Raw genomic sequence first — 11569 nt, forward strand, 5'->3', positions numbered from 1 at the left:
GAAAAATCACACCTGACGGGCATCTCACCTGGGCATTTTCTTGCCTTTACTTCCCAGAACAAGCCTGGGAAGGAAGCTGTTATTATTCTCATTCCAATTCACAGACGGGCCTGAGGTTAGTCGGTACCTGAGGCTCTCTCTGCGCAGAGGGCCAGAAAGCCCACAGGCTGCAGGAGCAGCTGTGACCTCCTGGTCTGAGGGGCAGAGATTCACAGCTGCTGGTCCTTCCTCTCTTTCTGGGTGACAGGCAGTCGAGGAGAAGGAAATGGCACCACCTAAGAAGTACTCGATCAAACCCCCCAGGGATCTGAGCAGCAGGTTTGAGCAGGAGCAGGAGATGAAGAAGCAGGAGGAGATCAGAGCTGAGGAGAAGAGGCAGCTGAAGGAGGAGGAGGCTCACCTCAAGGTAGGTCCACCTGCCTCCATCCTCATCCTCTGAGCTCAGCCCTCGAGGTGGGGCTTCTAGGGCTGGGAAGCAGACACTCATCATGGAAGGGATGTGTTTATGGACCCCAAGGTCCAAATGCCCTCCTCCATCCCTCGACCATCCCCACCCCTGCCTGGCCATGTGGGAATCTCCCACGGGTGGACAGCCAGCTTCTGGTGACAGATTTCTAAGGCCAGAGAGCTCAGAGAGCCCGTTTTAGGCCGGGCAGTGCTGAGGTTCTCTTCATTCCAGGGTCTCCCCGAAGACCTAGCTACACACACTCTCCCATCTGTCCTCCCAACTGTCCTCCCGGCCCTCCTTCCATCAGTCCTTCCATCTCTCCGCCCGTCGATCCATTCATCTACCCATCCACCCACCCTTCCTCCCATTTCTCCTTCCTTCTGTCTCTTCATCCTCCCAGCATTCCTTCTAGCCATCCACACTCCCATCCTCCCTCCCACTCTCTTTCCTTCCCTCCCTTCTTTCCTTTCCTTCCGCGTAGTATTTGCTCAGTGTCTCCTCTGGTCCAGGCGCTGGGGATACAATAACAAACATGACTCAGTCGCTCTTCTCCCAGAGGAGGCAAACTAGGAAGCCATACAGTGTCCCACTACATTTCTTGGGATGAAATCTCACCCAGAATCACAACATGGAAGGCCAGTAAATCCCAGATACCCTCACGCTCCAAAGGGCTCAGTTTTTGAGCCACAGATTGAGTCAGTCCCTCCCATTTTATCGATCAGAAAATGGGCCGAGCAGTGGGGTGATGTCCTCTAGGTCGCTCTGCCAGCCAATGTACAGTCTGGCAGAATTCAGCTCTCCTGCTGGTTCCCCAGGCCCCGGGAAGATGCTTGAGAACCTGACGCCCCCTTCCCACCTACCTGGCCCATGATCACCCACCTTTCCTGGGCAGGAGATGGAGAATGCAAAGATGGACCCTCTGTACGGCTTACGGGTGCACTCCTGGGTGCTGGTGTTGTCAGGGAAGCGTGAGGTGCCCGAGAGCTTTTTCATCGATCCGTTCACGGCACGCAGCTACAGCACCCAGGACGACCACTTCCTCGGCATCGAGAGTCTCTGGAACCACAAGAACTACTGGGTCAACATGCAGGACTGTTGGAACTGCTGCAAGGTGCCAGGCCGGGGCCTGGGCGGGTGTGGCAACTATAGCTGGAGGAAAAGGGGGGGGCGACCTGTGGGGAGAGCTGGCTACCAGGCCATGAGGGCTTCAGCTGAGTCCCCATAGCCCAGTCCTCTGCCCATAAGTAACCATCCTGATATGATTATTGTCTCTCTTTCAATTTGTGCACCCTTATAAAATGTGGATTGTTAGTTTCTGTAAATGATTTTTTTAAAACGTTGTATTGAAATGCAACATACATGCAGAAAAGTACACTCATCCTAAGCGTACGGCTCAATGAATTTTCATAAATTTATATATATATATGTAAACATATATATATAACCCAGAGCCACTTACATAAGTTAAAAATATGTGCACACACTATGGGGGGAGGTCCTAACTAGACACAAGTGGACTTTCTGGGGGTGTGGGCAATGTTCTATTTCTTGATCTGGGTGCAGGAACCACAGTGCATCCAATTTATGGAAATTCATCGAGCTGTACACTAATCAAGAGAGAGACAGGCTCCAGGCACTACGTTTTGTGCTCTTTTGTTGTTTCCAAGTTCCTCCGTCTCCGACCGGGCCAGTTTCCTTTCCCAGAGGTAGATCCTGGGTCCTTTCCTCCTATTCCAAAGTGGCCCTGTCCAAGCGACTGCTGTCGCCCCCTATGGGAAATGGGCAGAATCGATGCGTGTGCACGCCGGTGTCAGCTGCTCTGTGCTCAAGTCGGCTGTCCCAAGGTGGAGGCGCCTCATCTGCCTTCGATGAAGGAGGAACACCTCCGCGCTCCACCAGCCGCCCTTAGTTGCGGATTCCAGCATTGCTTGGCTCTCACCAACCTCACTGGGTTGTGGGAAATAACACTTAGTAGGTGCTTAGTTAGACTCAGTCCCTGGCCGTTCAATAACGTCAGCTATTGTTACTCTCATTTTATAGAAGGAAATTCTCCCCTACCACCCAGATGGGGCAGAGCCGAGACTGCCCTCCCTCAGAGCCCAAGCTCGTAACAGCCATGCTGGTCAGTGCCCACTGAAGAATAATGACCTTGAGAGGCTGCTACAGCCCTCCTTTGCCCCTTTTCCGGGCTGAAGGTCCTGTCCTCAGCCTCCCCTCCCAGCATGCCCTGCACCAGTGCCAGACAAACATCTACAGCAGGGATGATAGAAGTTATGAGATGAAAATGGAAGGGTGGCCTGGTGAGAAAGTGAGGCCAGAGGGACAGAACCGTGTCACCAAGTGAGGGCATGGAGAAAGAGATCATGGCACTGGCTGTCGCTTCTACTGCCAAATGAGCAGGGGTGGGGGCCGCTGCTTTGTTCCTTTAAAGAAGCTCGAAATGGCATCGGGGCCGGGGAGCGGTGCTGAGGCCCCACGGAGATATGGTATTGTCCATTCAGTTATGCTTTTCTTATAGAAATGGAGATTTAAGTAGTAAAACATCTAACTACTGCTTACTACTTACAAAAGTGGCAGAATGGGGGACATGATTTAAAGCAATGCAAACATCCGTACAATTCAATTCCTCTTCATGAAGCCCTGACTACCCGCAATCACTGTTGCATTCTCCTCCATCACGTCCCTCTCTGCTCCCCACCCAGGTGGTGTAGAAAAGCACTCAGGAGCACTCCAGGACTCATACGTGACAGTGGGGACTAGGGTCAGGCTGGCTGCAGGACAGCTCCATGTCGAACTGTTCTTAAGGCTTTGCCCTCCTATTGGTACATTCATTCCGGGGATGGCGTGCTGCCCTAAGGAGGTAGACTGGGATGCGGGGTGTTCCCCACCTGCTGGGAGTTATCTGGCAGGTGCACCTAGAGCTGGAGGACCCCCACGGTGAAGCAGAAATCCCTGCCTGCATCTTCCGCTCAATTCCACGTGTGCCTGCCTAGCTCCCTTCTCCCTGGCGTGCATACACACCTTTTTTCAAACGTGCCATCTCCGCCTCCCAGAAAATCTCACTGGTTTGCCTTTGCCATAAACACTGCCTGGGATACTCGCCCCTCTCCCACCCCCCAGACAGTGCAGAAAGACTTCCATACGCAGGCTTACTTCAGGCCAGGGTTTCCAAGTCTCTCACAGAGACTAACAGTGGGATTTCTTCATAGGGAGATTGGGCAACAGGAAGGAAGTTCCCCCCTCGAGGCCTCAGTTTCCCTGTTGAAATGAGGAAGGTGGGCGTGGACTCACAGAGGCTGCTCGGAGCTGACGTTCTGCTCCTCTGAGGCCTGGGCCCTTCTCCGCTCTGGGAGCAGCTGTTCCTCACTGCCCCATGGGGCAGGAGGGGACACGGTGGTGGCGGCGTGTGCTCAGCTCATCCCCTCCCCCATCAGGACTTGGTCTTTGACCTGGGAGACCCTGTGAGGTGGGAGTACCTGCTCTTGGGGACTGATAAGTCTCACCTGGCCATGACAGAGGAAGACGACGATGGCCTGAATGATGACGATGACATAGAAAATCTGGTGAGTCTCGGCTAGCTGTAGGGCTGGGGAGTGGGAGTGGTGAGGCTTCACCTGACAAATGTCTCCACCGGCATTCATATGCATGGGAGGGGACAGTCCAGGTAGACCGATTACAGATTCCTCAAAGCAGAGGGCCTGGACCAGGCCCGCATTTTATAGATGGGCAAACTGAGGCCCAGACAGGTCCAGCGACCTGCCCAGGACCCCCCAGTTGGGTAGAGGAGGGTTGGGACTTGCATTCAGGCCTCCTGACCCCCACACAGTCTATCCTGTCACAGTTTGCCCCGTAGAGCAGGGTGCTAAGACCTCTCTCCACAAGGCCCAGAGAGCCCAGGACCAGTCACTCCTCATTCCGGGCCTTTCTGCATAGCCACTAGGATCCCCCCAAGCACTTCCAGGCCTTTCTTGTCCATCCTATCAGCCCTTTTAATGGTCATCGACCTAGGGCCTTCTCCAACTCATCCCTTCTCTGATCTGTAGTCAGGGGCCTTCCAGGCAGGTCTGCTTGAAGCCTTATGCTTGCAGGTCAGCGGCCCAGAGACCTTAGGTATCGGCTGTGCCACCTTGGACAAACTTCCTAATTTCTGGAAGCTTTAGTTTCATTGTCTGTATGTAGAATGGGGGAGTAGGGTCATAGAAATAATAATAGGTACATTCATTTGCTAGAGTTGCCATAACAAAGACAACAGACTGGGTGGCTTAAACAATAGAAATTCATTTTCTCACAGTTCCGGAGGCTGGAAGTCCAAGATCAGGTGTCAGCAGGGTTAGCTTCTCCTGAGGCCTCTCTCCTGGGCTTGCGGGTGGCCGTCTTCTCTGTGTCCTCACCCATGGTCTTCCCTGTGTCTGTGTGTCCAAATATCCTTCTACAAACACTAGTCATTACGGATTAGAGCCACCCTAGGGACCTCATTTTTAACTTAATTACCTCTTTAAAGATTCTATCTCCAACTATAGTCACATTCAGAAGTAGGGGTTAAGACACAATGGGTAACACTCATTAAGTACCCTCACTAAGTGCCCACAGGTGCTTAACCTGAATTAACTTGTCTAAATCTTCACAACCACCCGGTGAGGTAGGTATTGGGATTGTCATCCATTGTCATCGTCTCATTTTACAGACAGAAAGACTTACACACTGAGGGGTGAAGTAACTTACTCAAAGTTACACAGCCAGTAAGTGACAGAGCTGAGATTTGACGGCCTGGCTCCCAAGTCTGGGTTCTCGACAGCAGATCCGTCCTACCTACCTCCTGGTCCTGCTTGAGGACAAAACGAAACCCCCCTCTTCGTCCTTCCTTCCTGGCACACACACCCAGCTCTGCGGACATGCGAGGCACAGCAGTGTAGACAGGCCTGGAAACTGCATTGGGCATTCTCGCGACCCTCCAATCTGGTGACCAGAGCCTCCCCTGTGCAGTAGAATCTGGCCACAGGCCACCTGCTGGCCTCGAGAGGTGGACTGATTAGATGGGTGGGGGGCAGAGGTCTGAGCATTGTTTGTGGGAGAAAAGTTTTAAATTGAGAAAATTTTATTCAAGTTTCTGTGGTTACCTAGTTTGAGGACCATTTGTGTAGGCCAGGCCTTATTTTACAGATGGGAAAACTAAGGTGTGAAGAGAAAAAAAAACAAACAAACCAATAATGTCAGCCAAGCAGTGTCCCCAACCCTTTATGCACCTTCTAACTCTTAACTCTCTTGGGGGTCCCAGTTTACAGTTAGGAAACTGAGTCTCAGAGTGGTGAAGGGACGTGCCCAGGACCCCTTGGCTGGTGTTGAATGAAGGGTGACACTTGGGTCCACCTGAATCTAGATACCCCTCTCTTAACCAAAGGCCTGTGGCTGTGCCTGGCGCCTCTGCCGACCGAGGGGAAAGACTGGCATGCAGGGCAGGGGTGCTGCTGTCCCAGCCAGGGGGTACCAGAGGGGCCCCAGCTGGCCAGGAACAGAATCCTCCACTTCCTCCCTATCTTGGATCACGCCAGGCCAGCTCAAAACTGTCCATGACCTCTGGCTCCCCTAAAGAAGCTGGCAAGCCACCCTGGCTCGTCCCTGAGAAGTAAGACAGAGGGTCTGTCCATGACTTCTCTTCCAAGGCCCAGCCCTGACCAAAACCAGCCCACCCCACTCCTGCCTCTCCCAACAGGGCAAGGAGGAGGAGGATAAGAGCTTCGACATGCCACACTCGTGGGTGGAGCAGATCGAGATCTCCCCGGAAGGTAAGTCCATGTTGTGTTCACTCCCCCTCCCCAGGACCTGGGTTCCTGGGATGATCTGCAGCAACAGTAGGCAGGGGGACGCCAGCAGAGGCCACGCCAGCCCCTCATGTACACCCTTCCTGCTTTCCACTACCCCTTCTTCATCCTTCCTTCCTGGCACACACTCAGCTCTGCGGCCAAGGGCCTGACACCGGTCTCCGTTAACACAGGCTGGATGATGGAGAGCGGGAGGCGATGGAGGACTGAGGACCAGGACATAGCTATTCCCGTCCTTCACCCTTCTCCTCCCCAGATGGCGCAGGAGAGGGGAGACATCAGGACCGGGGAGGGGCAGGCAGAGAAAGCAGGAGGACCGGGGTGCTTATGCCCATGCCAACATCCGCTGGCTGTTGAGGCTCCCCTCTGGGAGTGCCTAGGCCCATGCATTGGGTATAGGCCATAGGTCATTCCAACAGGGTGGGAAAGGCCAGAGAAGGTGTCATGGGAACCCAAGGGAAGAGTACTCAGCCCAGCCCAGAGGTTGGAGGCGGGGGGCTGGGTGGGCAGAAAGGGCTTCTAGGAGGAGGGGTCGTCTGAGCTAAGTTTTGATACATCAGAAGAAGCCAGGCGAGTTAGGGCAGGAGGAGATGGTGTTGCTGGCAGAGACCTGCACTAGCAAAAGCAAAAAAAAGCGGGGAGTGGGGGATGGGGAAGGGCCTGGGTCCTCTGGTAAGACTGAAACCTGAGAACTCCTCCAGGGCAGGGGCCACCCCTGGTGTCCATTCTCCTCTGCCTCCCTTGAGCAGGCTTGCGGGCCTGGAGGAGCTTAGCAGACAGTGCAGTGGACAGTGGCTGGATGAGTGGCTGAGTGGGGCTGGCCCTCCCTTACTCTGATCTGGTGAGGTCCCTCACCCCAGCACATTCTGTATCCACAGCGTTCGAGACCCGCTGCCCAAATGGGAAGAAGGTGATTCAGTACAGGAAGGCCAAGGTGGAGAAGTGGAGCCCCTACCTGAACAGCAACGGCCTTGTGTGCCGCCTCAGCACCTATGAGGACTTAGAATGTAAGGGAGCCAGGCAGGCCTTGGGGAGCAGGAAAGCTGGGTCCCCCAACATTCTATGCGACCTTGGGCATGTCACTGACACTCTCGGTGTGAGTGTGGGCCCTGCTGGTCTCTGTGTGGCTGGGAAGGGTGGGATGGAGGCCGGGGCAGCTGGTGTGACTACAGCCAGCATGGATCGGCCCCACAGGTACCAAGATTTTGGAGATAAAGGAGTGGTACCAGAACCGGGAAGACATGTTAGAGCTGAAGCACATAAACAAGATCACAGGCCTGAACATCGACTACTTCAAACCAGGCCACCCCCAGGCTCTGCGTGGTGAGTGGACTCCTTTGCTGGGCCAGCTGGGGTCCCTGGATGGGGCCTTACATGCTCCTTAGAGCAGCCTCCATGTGGCTGGTTTGTGGTGAGAGGAACCAGTATCTGTGTATTAACAGGGTTCATAGGTGTCAAGCAACAGAAACCACCCCTGCCTCCCTAAGCAAATTAGACGTGGGAGGTCAGGGGAAGCGCAGGAAATCCAAGGAAACATGACAAATGTTCCTCCAGGAAAGTCAAAGCCAGGGCCACATGCCCATTTTGTATTCGGGACCTTGCATACAGTGAGGGCCACGTTAATAGGAGGTCAGGATGCTGAGCAATAAAACCGACAAACGCTCCCACAAGGACAATGCAGAGGGCAGAGGGTGGGGACATGGCCATGAGCCCAGGAGCCTGGGAAAGGAAGGAAGGACATGTTTTGGGAGTGAATCAATGATCCTCACCAAGAGGTCACAAAAGAGAACAGAGGCTCAATATGTCATCCAATAAATAAATAAATAAATAAATAAATAAATAAATAAATAAATAAATAAAAAGATCAATCTCACTTGGTGGTTAAAATAAATAAATAAAACTAAATCACTAAGGGACCATCTTATAACCTTCATGTTATCAAAGATGACAATAATGGTCCCATAGGGAGCGAGCAAGTGTGCAAAGCAGCAGATCGACGCTTGCTGTTACTGCAGGTAGGATTGCAAATTGGTACAATTTTTCTGGAAGGAAGTTGGTTAAAATAATAACAACCTTAAAATATTTATGCTTTTGACCAGCATACATATTTCATTTTATTTTGACCAGTTTTATTGCTGAAAATTTGTCCTGAGCAAATAATGGGCAAGAGTTAAAAAATGTATGATGTACATGTTCATCATGGTACTGTTGATAATAACAGAAAGGTTGGAAACAGTCTAAATACCCAGCAGTGGGGGATCAGTTACACACCTAATGCTCATCCATGAGCATTCATGGACGCATGCCTCTCCCTGGGGTCTGGGTTCCAGGGGTTGGCTTATTGAGCCAGTGGCCAAGGTGCTCACTCCTGTCTCCCCGGCTCCCCGCCTCCCACCGCAGTGCACTCATACGTATCCATGCAACCTGAGATGGACCGTGTCATGGAGTTTTACGAAAGGGCCCGTGTGGATGGCCTGATAAAGCGGGAAGAGACGCCCAAGACGATGACCGAGCACTATCAAGGGAGAGCCGACTTCCTCTCTTACCGCCATGTCAATTTTGGGCCCAGGGTCAAGAAGTTGGCCATGAGCAGCGCAGAGTCAAACCCCCGGCCCATGGTGGTAAGCATTCTCTGGGCCTGGATTCCCCTGCTCTGGTAGGCCAGGGTTACCCCAGGGCGGGGACAGCCCCGACTCTGGAGTGGCACCCTTCCCAAGCAACCTTTTCTGTTTACCATAGGCAAGCTCCTGGGGCTGTCTAGTGTCAGAGCGTGCTGCTCCCCACTGGGCCAGAGTTATTATTCCCTTACTATTATGAAAAGTACACACTTATGACTAGACACTTAGGAAAAAATGAACAATATAAAGAGAAAAGCATGGCATCTTGCTGATATTGCTATATAATATAGGTTCTGTTTGAGTTTTTTCTAACTTAATTGAGGTTGTGTGTGTGTGTGTGTGTGTGTGTGTGTGTGTAGGTAGAATCCCTATATCACCCACTTGACATTAAATTGTGCATTTTTTCTTCCATGTCATTACAAATTACTTGACAACTGTGTTTAATGGTTACATACCAAAGAAACTCTTTCTAGCAGTAAGGGCTGTCTAGAGAGGTGGTGAGCTCCCCATCTCTGGAGGTGAGCAAGCAGTCTGGTGGAGGGAGCTAGAGAAGAAATCCGGCACCACACAGGGCTAGACTGGCTGGGCACTGAGAAACTGGGGGGTTCATGAGAGCCACTGTCTAGCTAGGAGGGACTGCTCCACATGAACCTCCCCAATGACCCCAGGCCCCTGTGTCCCTGAGTGGTCTTTGCTCCTGCCCTCAGGGAAGGCACAGAAATCCCCTTTCCCGCAGCACCCATCCTATGCATGTTCTGGCCTTCCAGAAAATCACAGAGCGGTTATTCCGCAACCCAGCAAAGCCTGCGGATGAGGACGTGGCGGAGCGCGTGTTTCTGATCCCGGAGGAGCGCATCCAGCTGCGCTACCACTGCCGCGATGACCACATCACGGCCTCCAAGCGCGAGTTCCTGCGGCGCACCGAGGTGGACAACAAAGGCAACAAGATCATCATGACGCCGGACATGTGTATCAGCTTCGAGGTGGGCCTGGGGGCGTGGCGGGCAGCGGTGGCGGGCCGGTGGGGTGAGAAGAAACTGGAGCCTTCTGCCCCATCCCTGCAACTTGGGAGAACTGGAGTAGAAACGCCTGGTTCCCAGCCCGGAAGTTCATCTCTGCCCCTTGGGGAAATCAAGAGCTCCCACCCTGGGACCATTCTCTTTGCAGCTCCTCTGAAAATCTTCCCCTTTTCCACCAAGAAAGACAGCCTAGCAGGGGAGGAGGGCTCTGTTTCGTCCGTACCCCAGCCCCGGGCAGAGCAGACCCCAGATCTTGGGACCAGCACTGGAATAAGAGAAGATCCCCTCACCTCCACTGGGCTGACTTTCCTAGTTCAAATTCTCACTTTCCTGGCACTTTCTTCTGAGTTTCTAGTTTCTCTTCAAATATTATGTGTTTTTATAGATGAGGAAACTGAGGTCCAGAGAGGTTAAGCAACTTGCTTGGGTCACACAGCTAGAAAATGGCAGGGGAAGATTTGAACCCAAGAAGTCTGGCTCCAGAGTCTGCCCATGACCCTGGCCATGGCGGCCTCTGTGTGTCACTGTGGTTGTTGTTCAAGGTGGAGCCCATGGAGCACACCAAGAAGCTTCTCTACCAGTACGAGGCTATGATGCAGCTGAAGAATGAGGAGAAGTTGTCCAAACATCAGGCCTGGGAGTCGGAGCTGGAGGTACGGTCCTCTGGGAGAGCGGGCGGGTGGCAAGGGCAGAGGGGGGGTCTTAGCCATGCCCTCCCCCACTTTCCAATTCAGGTGCTGGAAATCCTGAAGCTTCGAGAAGAAGAGGAGGAGGCACACACACTGACCATCTCCATCTATGACACCAAGCGCAATGAGAAGAGCAAGGAGTATCGGGAGGCCATGGTGAGCCTCTCTTTCTGGTCCAGGCCCTGACTACTGCTGGACCTCCCTGGCCTCCAGGGTGATGAGATAATTAGGGATGCTGCTGGGAAGGCCCCTTTACAGAGGATGAAGTTATTGAAACCATCATGGTCATTCCTACTGCTAAGCTCACCGTTTCTATTTGATCCTGAAGAGGATCCAGGCCAGGTCTCCCCAACCTCCAGGGGCTGTGGCCAAGCCAAAGCCACTACAGTATGAGGAACGGATGAAAATTGGACGCCCACCTTCACCTGGGGCTCCCCTTGAGGTCAAGACCTGGCCTGTAGCTCCAGCAAGCCAACTCTGGCCACAGGCCTGAGTTCTCCAGCCCCCGTAGCACAGGATGTTCAGGTTGTACCCTCGGGTTGCAAGGCCCAGCTTGGTTTCCAGGCCAGCTTCTAAATCTCCTTCACCGACCAAGTGGAGATTTCTAAAAATAGTTTGAGGTCGGAGAGACAGGACAGAGGGCCTCAGATGACTGGTTCTCAGACTCCCAGGGATGGTCACTCACCCCCCCCGCATCTCTAACTTCATTGGCCCCTATCTGTAAACGCAAGACATAAGGCCCCGGGGTGAAAGAGAAAAAGGAAGAGAGTTACTGGCAGTTTTTGATTTAACATCATTAATAATGACCATTTATGACCAGTTACTGAGCAAATATCTACTGAGCATTAGGTATATGCTGAGCATTAGGTATATGTAGAGACACAAATTCATGTAAGTCACAGAGTTGGCTGTTACCAATAACCGCAGGTACAAGAGACAGTACAGAGGCCCCCTCTGAAGCCTCATCCCCAGAGGT

General features: G+C 52.8%; 1 protein-coding gene across 1 annotated transcript in view; it reads left to right on the plus strand.

Moving 5' to 3' along the window:
• The window catches only part of DRC7 (dynein regulatory complex subunit 7), a 31532-nt gene that overhangs the window by 17620 nt on the left and 2343 nt on the right, over positions 1-11569 (plus strand). The window contains exons 6-15 of the mRNA XM_006908793.2: positions 248-406; positions 1341-1559; positions 3883-4011; positions 6159-6231; positions 7146-7274; positions 7462-7590; positions 8668-8888; positions 9653-9868; positions 10447-10557; positions 10639-10749. Of these exons, the coding sequence (XP_006908855.1) occupies positions 248-406; positions 1341-1559; positions 3883-4011; positions 6159-6231; positions 7146-7274; positions 7462-7590; positions 8668-8888; positions 9653-9868; positions 10447-10557; positions 10639-10749 (1497 nt within the window). The remainder of the gene's footprint in view (positions 1-247; positions 407-1340; positions 1560-3882; positions 4012-6158; positions 6232-7145; positions 7275-7461; positions 7591-8667; positions 8889-9652; positions 9869-10446; positions 10558-10638; positions 10750-11569) is intronic.

Source organism: Pteropus alecto, unplaced genomic scaffold (genome assembly GCF_000325575.1).
Source record: "Pteropus alecto unplaced genomic scaffold, ASM32557v1 scaffold123, whole genome shotgun sequence".
Classification (NCBI taxonomy): Eukaryota; Metazoa; Chordata; class Mammalia; order Chiroptera; family Pteropodidae; genus Pteropus; species Pteropus alecto.